Here is a 24,452-nt window from a genome sequence, read left to right on the forward strand (position 1 = left end):
AAGACGAGACGTTCGTCAATCGTGAATGAATGAATGAATGAATGAATGAAGGAATGAATGAATGAATGTATGATGACAAATAACATTCTCCCTACGATAGTCAAATGTAAAGTATCGGCCATCGTATCGCTCAAAATGAATCACACAAAACAATATCGCCTCGCAGCGACGAGAGAAACATAACAGAGATATGAAGAAAGAAAATATTCTTCCGCAAGAGGGACAGCAGCGTTGCTGAAGGACAGCGATGGGGAATAATGAAAAAAAAAAAAAACGCGTATTCTTGATTGCTAACAGAATATTCTCTAGCGGAATATTGTCGTGGACGTACTCGAGAGAGGATATGAAGTGAATCATTGAGACAACAGGCACCTTTATACGGAGGATTAGCGCGACTCTCTCGTGACTTGGGACGCTGCAAAACTTGTAACAATTTAGATATTCACAGTACAGCTATGTAGTATTCGTAGGTCTCGTTAGAAATCGATTTTAGACTCGTAATATTATTCAAAAATTATCCTTCGCTTTTTTGTTTCTTTTCTTTTTTTTTTACGTATCCGTCTCAGTTCTCAAGTAACCGTACGGTCTCGGATTCCTGCGGGAGTCATCCGTGGCATACTTACTTCTTCTTGAGAGTGAAGAAACTACGCCGCTTGGTCTCGGCTTGTGTCGGAGCGGGCAAGGTGTGAGCCCTGGATGTACTTGCACCCGATGTTCCCTGTGCTGCCTGATTTAATGCGGATACCCAGTCGATCATTTCCGCGTCGTCTTTGGCCTGGAACAGGAAGTCGGATCCGCTTTGCGACCTGTTGAGAAAGAAAACGAATCACGATAACGCATTGTCATCGATCTTAATCGCTAAAACGCTCAAACGTCAACTAATAGTAATGCAGTTGTAAGTTGCATAAAGTTGCGACACTTTTTCTCTCAATAAGTTTCTGAACACGCCAAGTTAACGAGCTTTGATTACTTACTTTCGATTTTATACAGTTGCTTAAATTCAATTAATCAGGCTAACTGTAGCTAATCTAAAAGTGTGGCAGCTCTCAAAGCTCTCAATCACAGTCTGAACTTTGCGCGTATTTTCAAACGCGGTTTGAACGCTTTTTTCGATGCAGTTCAGAACGCGGTCGATGTGTGACCCAATGAGAGAACTTGTTTTTAAAAAAATCGCAGAGATCAAGTTCCCTCGCTGGAGCATTCGCTGCATCCAAAACAGCAAATTTGTTCAGATCGTTTGAAGGTGCACACTTACTTGACTCGGAAGACATGTTTCTTCTTAGTGTAATCACTCGCTACGGTAATAGTCGCGCCTCGTAAATCAAGGGGAATCTCTCCTTTGTACGTCTGATCGGGCGATGCTTTGTACGACTTCTGATCCTTATATACAAATAAGTTCTGCCCGCGTACGACCATGTAGACCTTGTCCCAGGAGCGGTTGGAAGCCTTCTTCGTCGTGCTCTCCCACTCGTGCTTCCGCTGCAACGGCCCCTCGAACTCGTCGTCGCTCGGGCTACGTTGTTCTGCAAGAGAAGAGCGGCCGATTATCATTCACTCGTCCATCTATGCAATAAGATGCGACTCTCTAAGATTCGCCGTGCATATTATCGACTGTACGCGAGAGAGGGAGCGACAGCACTCCTCGGCACTCCTCGCTTGGGATGGACGAGAAAGCTGCAAAGTCAACGTCAAGTTCCAAGCTCCAAATTTTGTCATCCGAAGAGAAAGCGATTTCACGCACGAGACTCCGTCGCAAATTCTAGAATCGCATGTCGGCGGTGGTCGAATATCGTGTCTGATTCTCGTGTGGCTGTGCAACGTCGTGTACTCGTCACACGCCAACCATCGTGATGTGGAGACCGCAGATCTTTCACGTTTCACGCGTCTCTCAGCGAGCGATGTATGCGTGTAACATGAGAATGAGAGTATGAGCGGGCGAATGAACACGAGGGATCGAACAAATGAGAGCACGATGAAGAAACATAGTGAACAATGGGTGTCGATCTAAGATCTATGCCGCGTAAGTCTGTCCCTTCTCTTCACTTACCGGGGATGCTGTGCTCATCATCACTCACGCCACTGCGATCTAAACTCGGCGACTTGGCGGACTTTCTCCAGCGGAAGCTCCTGAATGGTGACTTGCTGCGGCTTCGCTCCTTACGCCTTAAAGAACCGGACTCGGAGCCGCTTCCGCCTTTCGGAGCTTAACACGACGCACGCAACACACATGACATTATTAGCTACTTACTCGCTGCACCCTGACCCTCTCTTACTTAGCTTGTAGCGGAATCGATCGGCTAAACAATTTGTCGCTAATTGTCCTCTCTCGCACATTACACTACGTTACTGCGTTTCCGTACCCTCTAACTACATGCGGAGAATGCACACGACGAGTGCACACACCTTTCATGCGGCATGCTCATGCGGGAGGCGCTGCTAAACGAACCATCATAGGCTCATAGTCATAGGCTCATATTCTGAACTCTCTTTTCGCTAAAAGTGACTTTAAAAGTGGCTCACAGAGCTTCCTGATTGGGGGCTGTACGCTATTTTTAGTGTCACTTTTAGTGATGAAAGAGAATTCAGAATATGGGCTATAGTGAACAAAGAGTGCGACACCTCTTGGGCTTTTCGAAACGCACTCGTATATCCGATGGGAAAATTCGTTTTCCACTCTTGGGAGGTGTGGGAAGATCAATTTTCCCACAAGACATCGCGCGTTCTCAGGTGGCAAAGGTGTCGCAGCAATGCTTCCTCCGACTGACGACTACATGTGTATTATACTTGGCAGACTAAACATAAAAAAAAATCTTGGACATATTGTGGAACAGCAATGTTCTAACTTCAATGTTCTCTTCTGTTAAACGGACCAAGATAAGAGAAACTTGGATTTATCGCAGAAAGATCTGTTTGGCACGAATGATCGTACGATTCGTACGTTTGTCTTCTTAACCGTGATGGAGTAAATTTCAATGTCAATTTCAATTCAACCTTGATGGTTCTTAAACTTAACGTTAATTATTTTTAATCGCCCGCATCGCGTCTGAATATTTTCTCAATATTCGGATTTCGGTATTATAATTTTTCTCATTTTAAATTGTCTCACTTTTTAAATATCAATACATTTTTTTCCTTCTCAAAGCAATGTACGTCCAATTAATTTATTCTACACAATATCCTTCGCGTCTTGTGCAATGAAGTGATTCTACAACGAACCGTTGCGCTATTCACAATATAAAAACAAAAGCAGGATAAGACGAATCCGCCATAAAATATTTAATACCCGTGATTACAAGCGCGATTTACAATTCCAGTGTGAAGATTAGCAATGGATTCCTGTTGCATGGAGAAGTCGGAAACGTCGAGCGCGATACAAATACAAACAATACCAGCTGTGTCGGAATGCGCGCCGTCTTGGTCGGGTATGGCGGTGGTCGATTTGAAGTTGCAAGGACTGTCATCGCAGGATTTCTCAGGAAAATACCTCGTGCTGCTTTTTTACCCGTGCGACTTTTCCTTCGTGTGCCCGACCGAACTTATCCAATTTAGCGAACGCGTCGGCGAGTTTCGCGCTCTCGGTAATAATAAACCTCATCTCTACCTTTCTTTATCTTTTCTTCGTCGATAACACCAATGCAATACAATCAAATGTCGCGACAGAAAATGTTCGTAAAAAAGATTCGCGAGGAGAATATAAAAAAGATAACAGTGATAATTAATTAAATTCTCGTTTCTATGAGGGAAAAATATCTAAAATTTGAAAAACATTCGGTGAGTACTAATCCACTTATTCCGTATTATACATATCTTTTTTTGAGAAAAAATTTTCTTTACATAAGCAAATGTCCATTCATCTCATTTCTTCCTCCAAATAAGAAAATATACGGTCCCTTAAATTTGTTTAAATTTAAAGAAAAGATTTTGATTTAAATATATTATTAGTACTCACTAAATATTTTTCTTTTAATATTCTTCCCTTCAGTGCAGAAACGGTGCGTAGTCCTGTAAATCCCGAATCCCGAATCAAATTTGATTTACAAGGACCAGAGATTTTATTTCCTTCGACCTTTCAAATCAAAGGAAACAACATCTCAGTTTCGGAGTTAAATTTGGTCCACAAAAGTAAGAAAATTCCGTTTCCTTTAGCCAAAGCGCGTTCAGTTAGTTCATCGTTACACCAATCAACCGATCTTCCCTTTCGCGTGCAACAGCATTTTTCTCCGCGCATGTGAATCTCATACTTCGATGTGACACAGGAGCGGAAGTAGTAGCCGTTTCGACGGACTCCGAATACTCGCACTTCGCTTGGGTGACGACACCGCGGAAACAAGGCGGCCTAGGCGAGATGCGAATCCCCTTGCTCGCCGACAAGAGCCTCAGGATAACGAGAAACTACGGTGTGCTGGACGAGAAGCAAGGGACCCCGCGTAGGGCTTTGTTCATCATCGATAAGAAGGAGCTGATACGTCACACGACGATAAGTGCCGAAGCGATACCGCGGTCGGTGGACGAGGTGCTGCGGATCGTCAAGATTTGCTGCTTCGTGGACAAACACGGACCCGCGTGTCCTTACGGACCGCTGCAAGCGAAAAACGCGTCCGGCGAGGAACCGGATTATTTCGACACGGTCTAATGTCCGGAATTCAGTCGTTTGTCAATATTTCATGCGCCATTCTGCCGAGCAAACGCGCGCTGCGCGTTGATCGCGACAATTGCGCTCAGGTTGCATGTTGCAAGTGCATGTTTCGAGTTTTGTGACCTATTAATAATGTGAGGCTGACGTTGCCTATTGACAAATGCATGGACATTGCTCCAAAAAGAAACAAAAATGTACTGAGATCAAAAAACTTGAGACAACTTCCTGAACAATCAAAATACCAAAATTCGAATCCTGAAACGATTCCGGAATTCAATTCTATATATCGGAATTGCCGCGTTAATACACTGGGAGAAAAAATATTTAAAAAAGAAAGACATTTATACACTGGATAATAACTATTTATAATAATAAGATTTTACACTGAAAACAATTTAAAAAAAGATTCAATAAAAGAATTCAGATTTAAGAAAATGCTTTACCGGCATCCAGCGAACAAATATTTCTTTATTATTTAGATAATTTTTTTTCCCTCTCAGTGTATCTACTCATCTGAGTGCATTCAAATGGACATATCAGAAGATGGACACACACATTGCAACATAATAGAAAGAAATGTAATCGAAATTGAAAAAAGAGGCAACTTCCTGGAAAGTCGTAGGCACTGAAAAAACCTGCCGAAGTACAATCTTACTGAAATTATCTTATTGTATAACCGGGTGCATTAATATCTGCTTACTTGAAAACATTCGAATGAGATGGAATATTAACACTCCTGCGTGTATTATTTTCGCGGCATAACAAGGTTTCCTTCCCGGTGGGCGATAGCAAAATACTTCGGGAAAATTGTGCTTCAGGATATTGTTCTCACGTGAAGATTTCGAATATTTGACTTTCCGAGAGACCGCTCTAGTTCCCGCAATTTCGAGATTTCGACGCATGTCCAGGGCCAACCGATCTCCCGACACGTAATGTCAACGTGACGCAGATCACCTGAAGTGTGCACACTTACTTGTCGGTGTAGGTAGACCACGCGGCGAAGTCGGTGACTTCGCGGACTTGGCAGAGGTCGGTGCGACAGGTGGGGTTCCTCCTTCCCGTAAGGACAGTTGCGTAGGTTTTTGAGCATGCACTACACCACACCAATCACAAAATCATGCTATGTATTACTCAGATATACACATCGTGCGCGTGTATTATGTGTGTATGTGTGTGTGTGTGTGTGTGACGTTGTAAAAAGCGTACAAACGATTGCGTTCATCGCGTGGCGATACCAACAGTAATTACCTCTCGATCGCTACGACTGGCTACATAAAGGCATGCCTCGCGTCGGAGTCGTAAAAAGAAAAGAGAAAAAGAAAATGAGAAACTTGAAACGGCAAATCCCGGAGTTAGAAAAAGTTCCGTTGAGCTGGACGAACCAGAGGCACTTTTTGGTGAAAGGAAACCGAATTTCTGCTCCTTTGGAATTTGGTTCGCGACGACATTCAGTCCTCCGACGAAAACGGCATTTGACTCGTTCACCGCCGCGTTAATCCGACCGACTGCTTTCCTCCGAGTGCATATCACGTAAGCGACCCTGAGAAACGAGCACGTAGAACAAGGACATGAATTCGTGCTTCACGCGCTCGACACGACGAACGAGCACGACACCCTCGATGAGGAGCTTACCTTCTAAGGCAAGGTATTTAAGTGTTACCGTCTGTATACTCGAGTTGTACGACCGCAACATGATCGAACGTGATGCAGCGCAGATGTACCTACCGGATCAGCGGTGTGAATGAAACGGCGCGGGACAGAAAAGTTACGGCGGTAGCGGGAGATTCGCTAGGGAGAAACACTCGGCCAGAAACGTGACCGAGCTATCGCTACGCATGACTTTGTTACTGCGCGTGCAGGATTAACTACTACGTTTTATCTAACAGTCTGTGTTATCAGCTGGCGGCAGGTGAACCGGAAAGAGCATCTCTCGCTGGCGGAGCAGCGACTCTCGATCGTAGCTCCCTGCTGAAGAAAATGTTAATGAAGCGAGTGATTCGTGTAGGCGAAAGAAAGAGAAACGACGACAGAGAAGCTGCGAGAGCAAGAGCGATAGGCGCTGTGAGCACGCTGAAAGAATGCTGAAGAGAGACGTTATCGTGTGGGGCAGTTTCATGGGCACTCATCGATCAGAATCTTGGTTGACCAAGACGCCCGTTGCGAAACCGTTGCGACAGAATTAACGTAAATCGTAATAACTGATCGTACGTACAACTGATTTCACCGATCGATTGAATCCTTCACACATTTACACAGAGGACCAATTTTGATTATCGACTCGCCTCAGTCGAGCAAGACCGTTCGATCGATGAATGCCCAGTGACACTGCGGTAGACCTTAACGCTAAGGTGAATCCGAAGAGTAAAGCCGTCGTTAAGTGCCGCTACGGCGTGTAGTAGGCATGACTCGCAATCCACCACCAGTTTGGAAAATGATGGGAGCACGACCTATGCGAGCGAGACTGCGAATCTCGAGAGAAAAGTCACGGAGGCGTCGGCATGATATGTACATACATACATACATACATACATACACAGTATATATACTCAAGAAAGTACACACTCTGTCGATATAAAAGATGGTTCTTACACGTTACGATAACTTGAGCGTATATCACGTGACACTCACCTTCCTTGGGCTTATCTTGAGGCTGTGGTGTACGTGTGGAAGCCTTGCGATGTGCCACTGTGGTTCGTGCATTCCGTGCCGCATTAGGGTGCATTCAGGGGGCGGGAGGAAGAAGGCGATGGAGCGACGACGGCGACAGCGGCGGTGATGGTGGTGGTGGTAGTGGTGGTGGTGGCAAAACAAGGACGTGGGCGACGGATTCATTACGGATCGGAACGAAGTGTTCGGCGTGGTCGGGTAAGCAGGAAGGAGGAGGCAGAAATAAACGTGCTGTTAGCGATGTCATGCTTATATATACGAACAAACCGTATACGTAATTCCAAAACACTCGAGAGCGTTAGAAAGTTCTCGCGCGAAGAGCAAGATCCGCCGCTAACTTTTAGTCGATTTAGTCGCAACACCAAGTCGTCACACACTGTGCACTCGGGTCTGGCTCTTAATCTCTTTCGATTACATCTGCTACGCCCCGCAGTCGCGTTATCGCGATAAGTCAAGTTACACGAGCAAGCGTAGCCCCGGCAAAGAAAAGCTTTCGATGTTATGCTCTGGACGGTGTTGGGCACTGATCGATCAAAAGATCCTAATTGGCTAGAATCGCCCGGTAAAATTAATCGACCAGTGTGACGATGAACAACTTCACATCGACTGACGAAATTATTAGTTGGTGTATAAACGAAATGAGATGAAAGTGATCGATTGATGACATCGTGACACGGTTTTGACTTCCGTCAGTTTAGTCGATCATAATTTCAACCGATCAATGCCCAACATTGGTCCTGAATGCCTGTCGAAATATCGATCACGTTACTTGATATCGACATTCTCTTCACGCAAAATGCAATTCGTACGATTAGCGAATGATGCAGTAGTACCGAGAAATCGTCAAAGTAAGTCTCGATTAGTAAAAACCCCGGAAACGTGTGCTATAAATGCAGTTTATATTACCGTGTCCTTCGTCTTCTCCGGCAGCACGTTCTCCGCTCGTTACTCCGTCAGCTTCGGCTCTGCGACAAGAAAAATTTGCCCATGAAATTGTCCCCCATGAAATCGCACCACCATGTAGAAGGGACATCGGTCCGTTACCTTTCACTGGGTGGTTCGTCTGGACTGGTAACGGGCGTTGCCTTAGCCAAACGCGCGGCCTCCGCTGCCGCGGCTTCTTCCTTCTTGCGTCTCTCCTCTTCTTCTCTTTCTTGCTCCCGTCGTTTTAATTCCTTCAACTCGAACTGCGACGAAAGAAGCAAGATGAGAGAGTGAGAGAGTGAGTGTGTGAGAGAGAGAGAGAGAGAGAGAGAGAAAGAACACGAGGGAATTATACGTACGCAAAATCAACTACTGAACTAAACCGCAGTCCGCATAAATTACACGCAAACGTTATATAATTACAATAGAGAGACCGCGACAGATTTGCATATTTAAGTAAGTAGCGTGCACCACGACAGGGCGTTCTTGTTATTCTTGTTGCTCCTCGTAAGTTTTCAGTTGCGATGTTACCTAGACACGAAATGACCGAGAGCGTATCTACTCACAGTAGTAAGTCGGTGCAAGGCACTAAACCTTTCCTCTTGAGCAGCTGCCGATTTTTCGAAAGCTTCGTGCTTCTTGATCAGGTTCTCAACCTCGTCGATAGTGTGCTGCGGAAATATTCGCGATCATTCAAGAGAATCAACCGTCCGCTCGATCGAGCGAGAACTCGAGTCTCTACATGAAAAAACGATTACTTACACCGAGCTCCTGACTCATGAGATACGGTTCTTGAGCGATTAACCATGCTTCAGCAACCGCCGCATCTCGGGCAAATTGGTAGACTTCCAAGACTACGGCGAACAGAGAAAAGTATTAGAGAAATATCAGGCCCATAAATCTTCGGTAAGTGCAAGGTTGCTCGTCATTATCGGGGATATCAATAATGCGTTGACTGCCAATGCGTTGGCGGTAACGGCGCTCGTCTTATCGCCGTTTGATCTTGCTAATATTTTAAATTTATATGTGAATTATGTATGATTTTTAATTCATGTGTGAAACGTCGTACAACTGTGTATAACAAATCGAGGTGTCTCAATTAGCAACGAAATAACCCATCGTGAAAGTAAATCAATGACATACTTGTAGTTTTAACCTAAATGCACAAAATGGATTATGTTGGCAAGTTTGAGCACTTGGAATATTAATTATTACATTTTCCTGACTTATGAAAAGATTCCGATTTGTTTGTATTTTCTGAGAAACGGTTAGAGTGTCATTTAGCAATTACGTCATAAAACGAGCTGACAAATACACGCGATTTATATTTGAGTTGAGCGCTGAAATAATTAACGGAGATATCAGTGTGGCAGTCAACGTGTCAAAAATACCATGACAAACTTGACGCGCGTAAGCTGAGCTGTAAGTCTTACTGAGTTGTAAATTCTCCCAACGTTCCTCCCACCGGTGCAACAGCGCGTTTCTGTGGTCCGTCAATGCCGCCAGTTTCTCCTTGATCTGCGCGCTCGCGTAATGGTTCCTAGCTAACAAATCCTTGCCGAGATTGATGCACGCCATCAGATTGTCCTCCCTGGCGTCGATCTCCGCCTTTAGGCTCTGATGATTGTTCATCAGCAGCTCGACGCCGGCGACGTCGCGCGGCTTCTCCGACGTGTTCATCTGGCGCACCACGTCGTCCATCCAGATCATCAGCGTTCTGACCATGTTGAAGAACTTGAAGAGATCGCCGGTGTCCTCGAGCTTGGTGCGTCTGCCTTCGCACAGAGACTGCAGGTTGTTCCATGCCGCCACGACTTCGGCCTCGCGATTCGTGATCTCCTGCGCCTTGTCGCCGGCGTAGCTCGCCTGCAACTTAGCGGATTCTTCCTCGATCTGCGTCACCTGACTCTGCAACGTCGACAGATCCTGAATGAAGTTGGTGTGTTTACGCTGGAGCGCCGACACTGAGCCGGCATCGCGGCCCAGCTCGTCGGACATGGCGTTCTGCTTCTCCAGGATTCTGCCGAGCACGTCTTTGCAGTCGTGGAAGAACTTATGCAGCTCGCGGCTCGCTACCAGCATCTGCGTGCGGGTCTCGATCAGCTCGAGCAGGTCTTGCCAGACTTCGTTGAGACCGTCTTTCCATTCAGCGATCGTAGCTGCGTCCGAGTGACCGGTGGCGATGAGGGAATCTGCGATACCGTTGACGGCCTCCACCCTCTCGGAGCCGATCGCCTCGGTGTCGCGAGCGAATTCCTTGAATCTCTCCCACAGTAAAGTGACGTGATCGTAATCCTGGCCCAGCTCGTGGCTGCTGGCGACCAATTCTCGCTCGGCGATCCATTGCTCGAGGTCGTCGACCTCGCGGTTCAGCATGAACAGCTGGAGCGCCTCGTCGAGCTTCGCGCGTCGCTCGCCTGCGAGGTCCTTCAGCCCGGCGTACAGTTTGTCCACCTGTGACTGCTTCACGGCGATCTGATCGCCCAACGGGTGCTGATCGTTGATAAGCTGCCTGGCGGTCTCTCCAAGCTGGCGAATCGTCTCGGCGTAATCCTCGACGGCGTGCTCCAAAGACTCGTGCTTCTTCATCAGATTCTGCGCGGAGATCTCGTCTTTGCCGCGGTCCTCGACCATCATGTACAGCTCTTGCTCGCTCATCCACGACTCGGCCTCGGTGGCATCGAAGAAGTACTGCTGCGCCTTCTCGTTCTGCAGTAGGTGCTTGTTCCTGTCGTCGACCGCGTCCTTCAGCTCCCGCCACTTCTCCGTCAGCTCGGGTATCAGTTTCTGGAACTCGGGGCTGTCTTCGTGGCCCTCGTCGATCAGCTTCTGCCCGTTGTTGCAGACCAGGTTGATCCTGGGCTCGTGATTCTCGATTTCGGTGCGCAACGACTGGTTCTTCTTCTTCAGCATGTGAACGTTGAACAGCGAATTGCCGTATTCAGTGCTCGTCGCCTGCGGCATCTTCTCTGCGATCCACAGTTTCTCGTCCTCGACGTCGCGTCGGAACTGGAAGGCTTCCTTCTTCTTCTCCAACTGCCGTTGGCGGTCGATCAGCGGCGCCTTCAACTGAGCGAAACGCTGCGCGACCTTCTCTTTCTTGCACTTGATCTCCTCCATCTTGTCGTCGGGCACCGTGCGCTGCAGGTGCTCCGCCTGCTTGTCGAGCTCGGTGACTTGCCGCGCCTTCACCGCCATCTGCGTCTCGATCATCTGCTGCTTCTGCATGAGTATATTGACGGACGCGAGATCGGAGCCGGTGTCGGTGCTCTCTATCTGCTTCTCCAGCTCGTTCATCCACGAGTCGATGTCGTCGCAGGTCTGGTGTATCAGTACCTCGCGGTTCGCGTCGAACAGCCGCTCGCCCTTGTCGTGCGTCGTGGTCTCCAGCTCCACGAACTGGTCCGCCAATTCGGCCACCTTCGGCTTTATGATCTCGGCCAAGTCCGGCTTCTGTTGAATCAGCTCCTCAGCGGCTTGCTGCAGTTGCTGCAGCCGGTCCTTGTTGCTGGCGATCTCCGCCTCGAACGCCTGATGGCGGGTCCACTTGCTGTGGACGGTCTTCGCGCTTCTGTATGTCTCGTCTTGGGCAGTGATATGTTTCTCTTGCACCCACTCGCCGAGCTCCTCGCAATCTTGCAGGAACATCTGCAGCTGCAGCTGATCCTTCAGCTTCTCCATCAGCTGATTGGCCTTCTCGCGATTCACTCGTCGACGTTCGTTGATGTTCTCAGCCTTCTTCTTCACTTTCTCGGTCGCGAAGTGACCCTCGTCCACCAGACGGCCAGCGAACTGCACGACCGAGTTGATCTTCTCGTCGTTCGCGTCCATGGTGGTCATGAAGGCCTCGTGCCGCTTGATCATGTGCTCCGCTTGCTCAAAGTTCGCCGGCGTCTCGTCCTTGGCGAGTATGTGCTCCTGCTGCGACAGCAACACCTCAGCCTGCCGCGCGTCGCGGTCGAACACTTGCAGGTTCAGCGAGTTGGACAGCAGATTCTGACGATTCACCCACATCTGGTGCAGCTCTTCCCAGCCCATCTTCAAGGCGTTCAACCTCTCCCGCAGGAACATGTACTGCGTGTCGCCGTCGCCGGCCTCCGTGGTCAGCCTCTCGCCGTACTCCATCATCTTCTGATAGTCATCGGTGTAATTGTCGATTTCCTCCTTGATGTTTTGATGCTGCGTGAGCAGTCTTTCGGCATCGGCGAGGCTGGTGGGCGTGTCCTCGCTGGCGACGTCGGTCTGCGTCTTGGTGAGCCACGCTTGGAAGTGGTCGAGATCGCGCAGGAAGCGGTGCAGATCGCCGGCCTCCTCGAGCTTGGCGTCGCGTTCCTTCAGCATCTGCGTCAGCTGCTCCCAGATCAAGTGTATCTGTGCGATGCGCTCGCGTATCATGGCCGCCTCCTCCGGATGCTCCTGCTGTATCACCTGAGCCTCCTTCTCCAGAGCGTCCAACTTGGCCTGTATCGCGGCCAGGTCGCGCTCCATGCCGCTGAGTCTACGCTGCAGCGTCATCACGCCGGTCAAGTCCATCTCCAGGCTGTCGGTCTGCTGCAGAATGCGCTTCTTATCCTCGATCCACGAGACGGTCTCGCGGCACTCGATGTGGAAGGTCTGTACGCCGTGCGCGGAGTTCAGCTCTTCGCGCTTGCCCTCGGCCTTCTCACGCAGCTCCGCCCACTTCTGATTGAGCTCGTTCTGCCGCGCGATGATCTGCTCCGAGTTCGGGTGCTCGACATGCAGCAGCTGCCGGGCCAGTTGGTTGACCACGGCGACGCGGGACGCGTTCGCGTTCATCTCCTTCTCGAAGCCGTTGTAACGATGCTTCATGATCTCCACGTCCTCGATGTCCTTGGCGGGCACCATCGTGTCCAGCATTCGATTCTTCTCGCCGATCCACTGCTCGACCCCGTCGGTTTCGCTGAACACCTTGTACAAGGACAAGGCGTCCAGCAGCCGCTGCTTGCGCAGCTTGGCCAGTTCCAGCAGCTCCTTGTACCGAGAATCGATCGAAGTCAGTCTCTCCAAGACCTCCGGCGACTTGGCGTCCTGCTCGCCCAACGAGGACACCTGTTGATGAAGCTGCTCGATCGTCGTGGCGTAGTTCTTCAGCTCGTCCGTCACGTCCTTGTGCTTCTTCAGCAACGACTGCGCGTTCGCCTCGTCTCTACCGACGTCCTCGGACGAGACGAGCCGCAAGGTATCCAGCATCCAGATGTCGATGTCGTCCGCGTCCGCGAAGAGCTGATGATAATCTACCGCCTCCTCCAGGCGTTTCCTCCTGAAGGCAGCCAGGTCCAGCAGGTGGCTCCACATGGCCAATATCTCCTGCAGCCTCTCTTGAATCCGATCGGAGCCGAAGTGCTGTTGGCGCACCAGTTCGTCGCCGACCGCGGCGACTGACATCAGCTGCGACTCATGCGACTGTATCTCATTCTCCAGGGCCTTGTGCTTGGACAGCAGCAGGTTGATGGTGGTGAGATCGTGACCGATGTCGCCCGTGGATACGATCTGCTCTTTCTCCTTGATCCAATTCTCCTCGTCGGCCATGTCCCAATAAAATTGCCACAGCTTCCGAGATTCCTCGAGCCTGGCACGACGCTCGACCGCCAGTCTAACCAGCTCGGCGTACGCGCCCTCGAGTTGTTGCACGCGCTCGACGATGATGGTGGGGTCACACGGTCGATAGCCTTCTCCATGCTCTAGGAATCTCTGACTCTGTTGGACAACGGCCTTAACTCGCTCGCCGAGCACGTTGATGTCCGCCTCGACGAGCGAATGCTTTTGCAGCAGATCCTCCACGCCCATCAGGTGCTTGCCGTAGTCGTCGGTCAGCAATCTCATCTTGATCTCCTCCATGCTGTCGAGGATGTACAGCATCTCCTGGAAGTTTTGCTGCAGCTGCAGCGACAGCTCCAGCCGCAGCCGCCGTGCGCGGAGCAGCTCCAACAGGTAATTCCACAGTCTCAGTACGTTGTCCTTGCGGGCGTTGATGCGCTCGATGTCGTGGTAATTCTCCGCCTCGAGCTCCTGCGAGACCGCCATCACGGCCTGCACGCGCTCCTCGTAGGCGAAGATGTCGGTCTCGATGGCCTCGTGCTTCTTGGCGGCGGCCTCCACCGCGGCCAGATCGAAGCCGAAGTTGTCCTGCGACACTAAACGTTGGTTCTCCGACAGCCAAGTCTCTCGCATGCTGGCCTTTCGATTGAATCGAGCTGCCAGCTGCTCGAGCTTCTCTTGACGGATCAGTTCCTCGCGCAGCGCCAACTCGCGCTCGTGCTCCGCCTTCTCCAGCCGCTCCCAGGCCTTGTTGATGTCCGATATCATCTTGCCCTCCTTGGGCGTGTACGGCTTCTGGTTGTTCGCGCGCATCTTCGACTGCAAGGTGAACAACAGCACCTCGAGGTTACCCTTCTCGACGAACTTGGGCGGCTTCTCCACCGTGCGATAGTTGGAGAATTGCGAGAGCTGCGACTGGACGCCGACCAGCGAATTGGCGAATCTGCGGTCGCCCAGGGCCTCTATGGTGGCCTCGATCCAACGGAGCAGGTCGCTCGTCAGACTCTCGTACTCGTGTATCATACGGTCGTTCTCCATCGCGATGCCGACCACCTTGCCGATCCTCTTACCCTGCACCGTCTCTTGCTTCATCTTGGAGAAATAGTGGTAGTATGTGACGACGTACGTTATGATGGACTTCTCGTCCGGATGGTCGACGAAGATGTCCTCAGCGTCCAGGAGCTTCGTGAGACCGAGCTTGTCCTCGGCGACGTTGAACGCATTGTTCAGGTTGTAGATCGCGTTCGACTTGGAGAGCTTCTCGAACTGTATCAGGTCCGGACGATGCTTGTGGATGATCGCGTTGAAGGCCAAGCCGTCGCGCCACGAGGTCGTGAAGTTCCTCACGTTCACGTTGTGGTAGCCAGCGGTCTTCATCTGGCACCACAGCAGCAGAGCGTCCTTGGCGGACTTGGTCTCCTGGTTGTCCGTCTCCTCGATCGTGATATCCTGGATCTGGAATCGCAGGATTATCGTCCAGATCAGGCCCAGACTGAGCCGCGGATTGCCGTCCACGATGTCGTGCGAGCCCATGTTCTCCAGATGCACCCGCTGCTCGCGCAGGAACTGCAGCGCCTTGTCCACGTTCTCCAGGCAGTGGATCCGCATCTTGCCCTTGGTGGGACGTGGCAGACGCTCACCCGACAGGATCTCCAGCAGCCTGATCAGCATCTTGCCGTCCCGCAGATCGACGTAGAGATCGCCGATCCGGCACGAGCATCGCACTAAGTGGGAGTTGACCCATTTCTGGAAAGTCTTCTTTTGCACTAATTCACGCTCACCTGGTGGAGAAGGTCACGAGGGTGGGTGATATCTTAATGTTGGTCGTTTGAAGAGCGAGTCGCGCGCGCGGCTTCATCGCGCATTTACCTCGACATTCATCTCACGCGTGATTAAATTATACATGCGATAAATGCAAGCGAATGCTAAATTAAACTGGCAGAAACTGGGCTTTGGAATAATTAAAGTAAGATTTCTCTTTACCTCGAAGATCGAACACTACTTTATCATAGTTCATCCTTGGAACCTAACCGCCGTGTTTCGAGATGTTTGTACTTATTATGCTCTCACGCGTCGAACGATCTAGTCTGAATATGCCAGTCGGTCGATCTTCTTCTAGGTGTATTTAACGCTTTTAACTACACATTACACGCACGATTTCAATGACGATTCTCGACCGCTCTACAGCCTAGCCAGCGAAGTAACTGCCGGAGAGTGCTGAAAGTTATCAAATCCCCGCGGCGATTATCAGAAGGATGTGGCATTGATAACACAAGTACACGATACAATTTCCTAAAGGCAATCCGTTTGCAGACTCGCCAGCAATTCCATTCATCGCGACTAATTCGCGCATCGAGCTTCGCGCAAGTTCATCAAGATCTCCTCCCCAATCTCGTACTCTAATCGTCGTCGACGAGAGAATCGAACTTCCTCCTAACCCGGAAATCTCCAGAGCAAAAGTGTCTCTACCACCTCGATCGCCGCGTGTGAATGTGCGACAAAATGAAGCGGCGTACAAAGCGTTCGTTCGTTTACCAGCAAGTGCCTTGATGCGTGAGCGCTCGAAAAGTCTCGAACTCGAGTTTCCCCCGTCGTATTCGTACTCGTCGACAATCTCTTGTTGTAGCGTGGGGTCCCAACCCCCGCGCACCACCGAGATGTCGGTCGTCATTTTGTCAATCAGACCAACAGCTCACTTCAGCCTAACCCTTGGAAGGGTGCACCTGGAGCAAACGAGAGCACAGTCAAGCACACATTCCTACTCACCCCCCTCCCCCCCTCTCTCTCTCTCTCTCTTCAACGGAGTATCACTTTGTGTGTTACGTCGATACGCTACTTCGCAAGTTGCATTCACGATCTCACGGGTCCGGGAGACGCGTAGCCACGCGTGAAATAAACGTGGACGTATAATGATGACAGGGACCTCTTCCTCCTGCTGCCCACGCGCTCGCGACGGCCGGGCAACAACGCCCAGAAACAGGAGGTGCCGCGCACGAGAAGAGAGGCACAGTTCTGCACCCGCTCGAGCAGAGCTCGCTGTCGCGGAGACACGGTCTCTCCTCGCGCAGAGATAAGAGTTGCAAGGTAATCTTATCTCCTCCTCGCGTGCACGGCACCGAGAGGTTTAAGAGAGGTGCTTAATAATTAAATAAATAACGCATAGCAAGGAGGGTGAGGCTGGAGAGAGGGGGACTTGAAAAATGCAGACCGATGTTGTACAACGACGCTCCGATAAAAGCGCGACGACGCGACGGTCTCGCGACGGTCTTGTTTTTACTCGAACCTGCCTCGTCGGGCGAATTTTACAACGTCACGAGACATTGCGATTGTGTGACATTGTGCGTGCTGCGCGCTGTTAACGAGCGCGCGCGAGTCGCGGATTCACACGTGTGTCTGCGTTTTAATAAACACCGCGTAGCGTTTACGCGAGCAAGCGAGCGCCGCGTGGGAGACCCTCGACGACGTTACCACCTCACCAGGAACGATTACATCACGCGAATGATGTCACACACGCGAAATACACGCCGCGTAGCATCGGCGTCGGCGTCGCCGCCGGGCCCCCCGCGCGTAAAGGCCGGCATCGGCAAGGTAAATGTTCGCCGGCTCGTGACACTGGCGTAGAGTCGCTGAATTTGTAAATTGCTAGGGAAGGCCGGGGTTGAATATTCTAGCGAGCAAAAAATTGTCCAGTCACATGCGTCCGTCATCTTTCCGAACATCACTTTACAACTAAAGGGTGTCCCAAAATTCACGCAAGTAATTTTGATAGAAAACACAGGTTTCTAATTAAAAATTGTAAATTTTTTATTGATTCATAAAGTATACAGTATAGGGTTATGTATAGGGAATAGCATATCGGGTAAATGACCTCCACGACTTTTTGCTGGCACTCTGTTGTTGAAATTTTCCATGACCGTTTTGCACAAATGTGGCTGAATTTCGTTGATACAGCGCTCAATTTCCTCCTTCAAGGCATGCGTGGTCGTGGGCTTGTTGGCATAAACCTTAGACTTCAGAAAACCCCAAAGAAAAAAGTCCAACGGCGTTAAATCGCATGATCTGGGCGGCCTGATCTGATTACCAAAATGGGAAATTACACGACCAGGAAATGACTCATGCAGTAATTGAATTATTTCACGGGCTGTATGGCATGTGGCATCGTCTTGTTGAAACCACATGTCGTCCACATCCATATCTTGCAATTTAGGCACAAAATTAACTGTTATTGCCTGACCAGCCGCATTTTCGAAGAAGAATGGTCCGATGATGCCTCCAGCCCAAAATCCGCACCAAACAGTGACACGTTGTGGATACATTTGTTTCTCAACAATCACTCGTGGATCATCTGAACCCCAAATGCGACAATTTTATCGATTAACCAAACCATCAAGATGAAAATGAGTCTCATCGCTGAAGATAATTTTGTTCGAAAAATCAGCATTCACTTGTTGTTGTTCCATAATCCATTCAACGAATTCTCTTCGCTGTGCGTGGTCAGTTTAAAAATCCTAAACTGTCAGCTGTCATGCTGTCTTTTTTTTCGTTGGCAACGCTTTACCGCACAAATGGCGCAAAATTCAAATCTTGCGTGAATTTTGGGATACCCTTTATATGTACATTTCATGCATGTATTTTACGTGCATGTAATATCGATAAAAATAGATTGACAAAAATAGCACCAGATAAAGGCTATGATAAGCCACGGAAGACATCGGAGGAGCAAAAAGAAAAAACTCCGTCGTCGGTGCGATAGGCAAATAGCGTCCTTGCCATAAGGACATACAAGTTTTCCACCAAAAGAAAGTAATTTCAGAACAAGCGGAATCATCTAAATTTTAGAGGATTTTATTCTTACATATGGCCTTCAGAAGATTCCTCTTATCTTTTTATTTATTCTTACTGTACTTTACTCTTACTGGTTATACTGGTTCATTTTGAAAAAATTATTATAATGCATAGCGAAAATTAATATATATATATATATATATATATATTTCTGGCTTCGATTCTACAATAAGTAGGCACGAGTAAAATAAGATCATCATAACAAATACATTTCCAATCAGTTTTGTCATGGACTTCATAACTACAAAGATTCAGCATAACCAATTGTATGAAACATAGTTAAAAGAAAGAAAATATTATTCAACTTCTTGCAATAGATTATAAACTGTATTTGACAAAATATAGGTCAATTATCTTCGTTACATGTTACAGCAACACACATATCCTTTTCAAAAAGCGTTCCAAATATTCTGATCCGTGAGTATATAGTTATTTTTTCGTTCATGTCTGGAGGTAGACTGGACAAGAGAAGCCGACGTTCAAATCAACAATTCCTCTTCATATAAGAGGAAAATTAATTTATACAAGAGGAAAACTTTTTAAAATAAGGGGAAAACAATTAAAATAATATCTGATAAATTTTAAATGAATGATTCACTTTAATCGCTTTATCGAAAGAGGAATCCTTTTTCTATAAAAGGCTTCGCTTAGAATACGAGACTATGGGAAAAATCACTTTACAAATAGAATACTTTTTTTGGATATTGCTATATAGAACGATAATCCTTCCCGTCGTCTCTCACGAAATACGTATCGTCGGCAGGTAATTTTTCCTTTCCTTTTCGTTCCTTTTTTCTCGTACGTGAGTTATGGTCGTCTTGAGTAATCAAAATTGTTGTGTAATCCAGCGTACGCCGTCATCCGCCATAACAGGACACGATGGTACATCTTCACGTGTGAATTCCACGGCAAACCACTCGAGATGAGAGTAGACGCTTAGATATTTTCATTGAAGAAACTTTGCATACGTAAGCATATATATATATACGCGGCGCGATTATACTTGTAAATATAACAGACTATAGTGCAGTTAGTAGTTTCAAAGCCGAAGAAGAAGCCGTCGTGAGAAAATAACGCGAGAGCCGGTGTGATATTTTTGTATCGGTGATCTCACAATTGCACGACGATTAGCAGAATTCTGAAACGTCCAGCACAGAAGTTCCGCCGACTTTCATTTCAAAAAACCAACTCCAGTTTCCATCTTATAGAAACAGAATTAAAAGATTGATTATAAAATAAAACGCAAGTGAGTGTATTTCGGGTCCGACATTTTCCGTCTTATTTAAGATTGGAAATAAAAATACGCGATTACTCACGGCGCGACCAGCGAGGCTGCGGAGCCGCGAGAGGAATTCCGTCATCGACGTGATTCAGGTATTAAGACGGAGCGGCATAATTTCGAACGACGCCCACGGTGCAACGGCTTCGTCTAATTTGACAAGATCCGTGGCGCGAGCGATGTTCGCCGATTGTTGAACCGATAACGTTCAAAACACGGGCGGAAGATTTTTGCAGTCGGCTCGCGATAAACGTCGCGACGTTCTCCTCCGCCCCCGAGGAACGCACGCAACGCGCACCTTCGCGCGGGCATCCGCGCAAAAACTCAAGGAAAACCACGGTAAATCGATACGGTATGCCATAGCGGCAATAATGAACCTGCAACATCGAGGAGGAATTACTAATGCGGCAACGCACTCCCAGATGTGCGACGGTAATTTTTACGAGACGTTACGCAACGGGCGACAGGTTTCCTCGATGTCGTCGTGCACGTACGGGCATTGTCAATCGCCGCCGCCGCCGACGACGACGACAACGCCGACGGCGATGGCGGCGAGGGGAGGACAGGTCGCCTTGTATCGCGACCGGATCGACGCGACGCGTCGCGCCCGAGCGACGACGAAAGTCTGAAGCGCGCGCGGCTATGAATGACATTCTTAAATGTCTGGACGGTTACTTACGGTGCAAATTAAGAGCAATTACGCGAGTGCCGTCATACTTAATGGTAGCCGGCAGCGGCGATAGTGGGAACGTACAGATTAGTGCCTTGCTGCCGTGGCGGTGGGCGGAGTGAAATGAATCACAAAGTGAATGACACGATAATCGGGGAAGGTTAAGTTTACCGGCTCCCGGCACTTTCTACACTTGTGCATCCGAGGAACGGAGCTTTGCACGCAACGAACGGGCCCTGCCAACAGGGAAGAGGATTTCGAAGGCTCCTCTGACGACGACTCTGGAAATGTATTGGCACTATACGCGAAAGCGGTTCACAAAGTGACCGAGTTAACGATCATGAAAATTATTCGAAATTATGCAACGGAGCATTTTGCATTTTTAGTGGACGGTAAATATAAGCGAAAAAAAAGTAAAATATTTTTGCCAGCCGCTATTTCGACCGCCCGGTATTTTCGGTAGATCGCTTTTTTGTCAATGCTTTTAATGTTAACACGACGTGTTGATATGTCAAGTGTCATGGCGGACAGTAATGACCGACGCTATAATTTCGTCTCACTGATCTACGTAGAAAAGAAATAATTAACTATGTATAACGAGCAGGCGTGTCAGAAATTGCGTTTATTTCCCGCGCGTCTTTGGCGACTCAAACTTGAATTGAGCGTTGAGTAATCGATGGGAATCAATATGTCAATCGGCGTGTAACTTGAAGAAAAAAGGGAGTGTGCTTGACGCATTTCATCAAGTGGAAATTGGAATAAAATAGCTGTGGAACACGCCGGCGAGTTTTGCTGTTCTCCATTTTATCTTGTCACTTGTAGATCTTGTCTTACTGATTAGAGCCATATATAGGGTGTCACTTGTAGATCTTGTCTTACTGATCAGAGCCATATATAGGGTGTACCTAAACTCCACCGACATACAAACTCACGCAGGATAGTTTCTACATAAAAACATAAATAAAAAAAGTCTTAGCAAATTTATATCTTGAAGCGTTTAGTTTTCGAGATATAACTGCTGGAATCTTAATTTTAAAAAAATTATATTTTATCCATTATATCGCGTTTTACAAATAAGTAACTTTACACACTGTTATAAAAATTGTCCAAGATTTCTGTCATATATGCAAGCTCTTCCAAAGTGCAGTCATCCACGATGTCAATACATTTTTTTGTTTAATTCTACTTGCGATAAACGGCAACAATAAATGATTCTTTGGTTTTAATATCCAGGAATTATCCAAACTGATATTATCTTCGAAAGCAATGTCATATCAAGCCGCTCAGCGCGACGCATTTCCCTTCACTGTCTACATCTCGAAAATCAAATTTTGCAAGTATATCTTTGCCAAGACGTTTTTACTTACTTCTCAACACAGAATCTGCGTCGTAAGTTTGTTTCGTTCAGCAGAGTTCAGATACACCCTGTATACGACGATGCAAGCATGTTCAACTCGACAACTCGGGCTCGCCCCTTTTTCTTCTGCGTTTCAGCTCGACAAAGTCATTTGAAGGGAATACCGATCGACCGATCGACCGACCGACCGACTGACCGTCCTTTCCTTCTCTTCTGCGCTATTATTGAATATATAACATTGAATATATAACAGCGAACATATATAAAGAAGCTCGCGGGGAAAGCGTTGGTGTAGACGAGATTTTTATAACAGGCTATAATAACCACCTCCGGTGATCCACCTCAATTTCGCGCACGCGCGCGCGGTGTGTGCATGTGAGTGCGCGTTCTGTCACAACACTCCTCTTTGACAAGAAGAAGCGAAAACGGAAAACAAGAAGCCCATTGTGCACCGAGACGAGAACAGCTGGCCGCTGTATGCAGGCCGTGAGCCTTCGCGTCGCTTTTGACGCGAATCGAAGCGAGGATTTCTGCGGCAGTTCTGCCGCGGACTTAGCGCGTACTTTCCGTCCATGAGGACGGAAAGCTTCCTACAATTCCTCGACGTGAGATACGCACGATACGTATTGTTGTACTACAAAGAAGCTCCCTAATGCAGAATTTTGAAACAAACACCGATCCCGGACCACCGTTCTAGTGCGAAGAAATACAGGAAAAAGAAACCAATCGTTCATAGCTTATTGCGAATTATCACGGAAAGGAAAAAAGTAATCTTGCTGGGATAGTCTCTTCGGGCTCAAATTAACTTTCATAATTATTTCTCGCGGTGAGGAATGAGGAATGAAAATATTCAGCGACCTCGTCGAGAGAAAAAATGTCTCCAAATTCGTAAATTTAGACAGAATCGTCAGTTTTGAATCGCGAAAGACTGAATGACAATAAACTACAGTCGACCGTCATAAATACGGCCAATATTTTTTATATCCGTTTTTTGCCATTTGTTTACATATTTTTTATGCGCGTTTCTTGCCCAACTACCTGTGTAATTTATTTTGAAACATGAAAAGCTATAGGTGATGATACACAATAGCTGACGAATCCGTTGAAAGACAAAGGCCATTTCCGAGTAGGGCGATGGGTTATAAAGAATGCTGAATAACGAGAAGCGAGGGTCAATGACTTCGAAAGTATTAGCATCAGGCTCGTGTTCTATATCTTGTGACTGGTATATCGTTTGAAGAAAGACTTGGGAAGACTCCATTTCCTGCCCTCTGACTGCGATCAATCCATCCTAACGTTTCACCTGTGCGCCTCCTGACAAGATCGCGATTTGTAACCGTCCTTCTCTCCTTTCGACGCAATCGAGTAACTTGCAAAATGAAAAAGAGAAAATCCACTTACGAATAAAACAGCAGAGATTAGCGAAGGGGACGACCGAGTTGCAAAATTTAGATCCGCCGCCGCCGCCGCGAGAAGTGCCCGAGCATGAAACGAAAGCTTGAATAAATGAAAGCGCGTCAAACGGCGGCTACAGGAAGCACAGCCCTTGAATAACGAACCAGGCATTATCGAAGAGTCGAGATTGCACGAATAAAAGCCTTGTTTGCGCCAGCGAAGACGACAAACAATTTTAAGAGCACACAATAGTCGCTCACGTAACGTCTGATGAGATAACCGCGAGAACTGGAAATCTAGGGAGCCTCTGCACGATCGAAAAATATGCGACCCAATTGAGCAACATTTCCGCGTCATTCTTCAAGATCGATCCGTACAATTGTTTCTTCGATAATTTCCTTAATACGGTGATTAAAACATGGTAGTCGCCAGTGCTCATTGCACTGCGTGTCTCACAAGTTTCCGTAAAAAACGTAATACATGCAACTGCACGTCTCACGAGTATTAAATAAAGCACGAAATAAAATTTAAAAAATGTTGAATGAAAAATCTTAACAAACCACACGTAGAGCCAATGAAACTAAGCATTTGCATTAACCGTCGCATCTGCGATCATCCAAACTCGGGTCGAGCATTGGAGTGACCGGTTTGGAAATCAGCCTGACGTGTTAATAAAACACCAATCTCTTTTAAAAAGGTTCCTTTGTCAGGAAATGTGCTCCATGTAGGAAACGCCAGCATTCTCTTCTTGTTGGTTGTACGCAAGGGTTGAAATTGCACGAGGGATTCTGGACATCGTCATCGCGTCTCCGAACGCGCGAGATCGCAAAGCTCGCGTCATGCATTTTCTTCGCTGAAAATCTCGCCGTTATGTATTGTCGTGTCGTGAACGAGCGCGAATCGCGCTCAGATAAGCGCCGTAATGACTTCTTCGCGTTACGCCTATTTTTAGACGAACAGCAAGTCTAAAACAGGACACACAGGACGATCATCCATAGTCTAATCGGCGCGCTATGCAAATTAAGTCGCACTTGAAGCGGCCCGCGTTTGTAACTCGGTCCCGCCGGCGTCTACAAAAGAGCCGGGGCTATATAAGCAAGGCATCGCCGCCGCAGCGCCG

General features: G+C 48.0%; 1 protein-coding gene across 6 annotated transcripts in view; it reads right to left on the bottom strand.

The window, feature by feature from the left end:
- The window catches only part of beta-Spec (spectrin beta chain), a 41,384-nt gene that overhangs the window by 4,408 nt on the left and 12,524 nt on the right, over positions 1–24,452 (bottom strand). For 2 of the 6 annotated variants that reach the window (XM_011154589.3, XM_025297215.1), the window contains exons 2-12: positions 16,322–16,509; positions 9,661–15,567; positions 8,990–9,081; positions 8,794–8,898; positions 8,348–8,490; positions 8,210–8,268; positions 7,265–7,321; positions 5,610–5,729; positions 2,048–2,203; positions 1,256–1,523; positions 624–806 (exon numbers count right to left, since the gene is read on the bottom strand). In XM_011154589.3, the coding sequence (XP_011152891.1) occupies positions 624–806; positions 1,256–1,523; positions 2,048–2,203; positions 5,610–5,729; positions 7,265–7,321; positions 8,210–8,268; positions 8,348–8,490; positions 8,794–8,898; positions 8,990–9,081; positions 9,661–15,567; positions 16,322–16,457 (7,226 nt within the window). In that variant the 5' untranslated portion in view covers positions 16,458–16,509. The remainder of the gene's footprint in view (positions 1–623; positions 807–1,255; positions 1,524–2,047; positions 2,204–5,609; positions 5,730–7,264; positions 7,322–8,209; positions 8,269–8,347; positions 8,491–8,793; positions 8,899–8,989; positions 9,082–9,660; positions 15,568–16,321; positions 16,510–24,452) is intronic. The other 4 variants (XM_025297216.1, XM_025297218.1, XM_025297219.1 and 1 more) reach the window with 4 other exon arrangements.

Source organism: Harpegnathos saltator, unplaced genomic scaffold (assembly GCF_003227715.2).
Source record: "Harpegnathos saltator strain DR-91 unplaced genomic scaffold, Hsal_v8.6 scaffold173, whole genome shotgun sequence".
Classification (NCBI taxonomy): domain Eukaryota; kingdom Metazoa; phylum Arthropoda; class Insecta; order Hymenoptera; family Formicidae; genus Harpegnathos; species Harpegnathos saltator.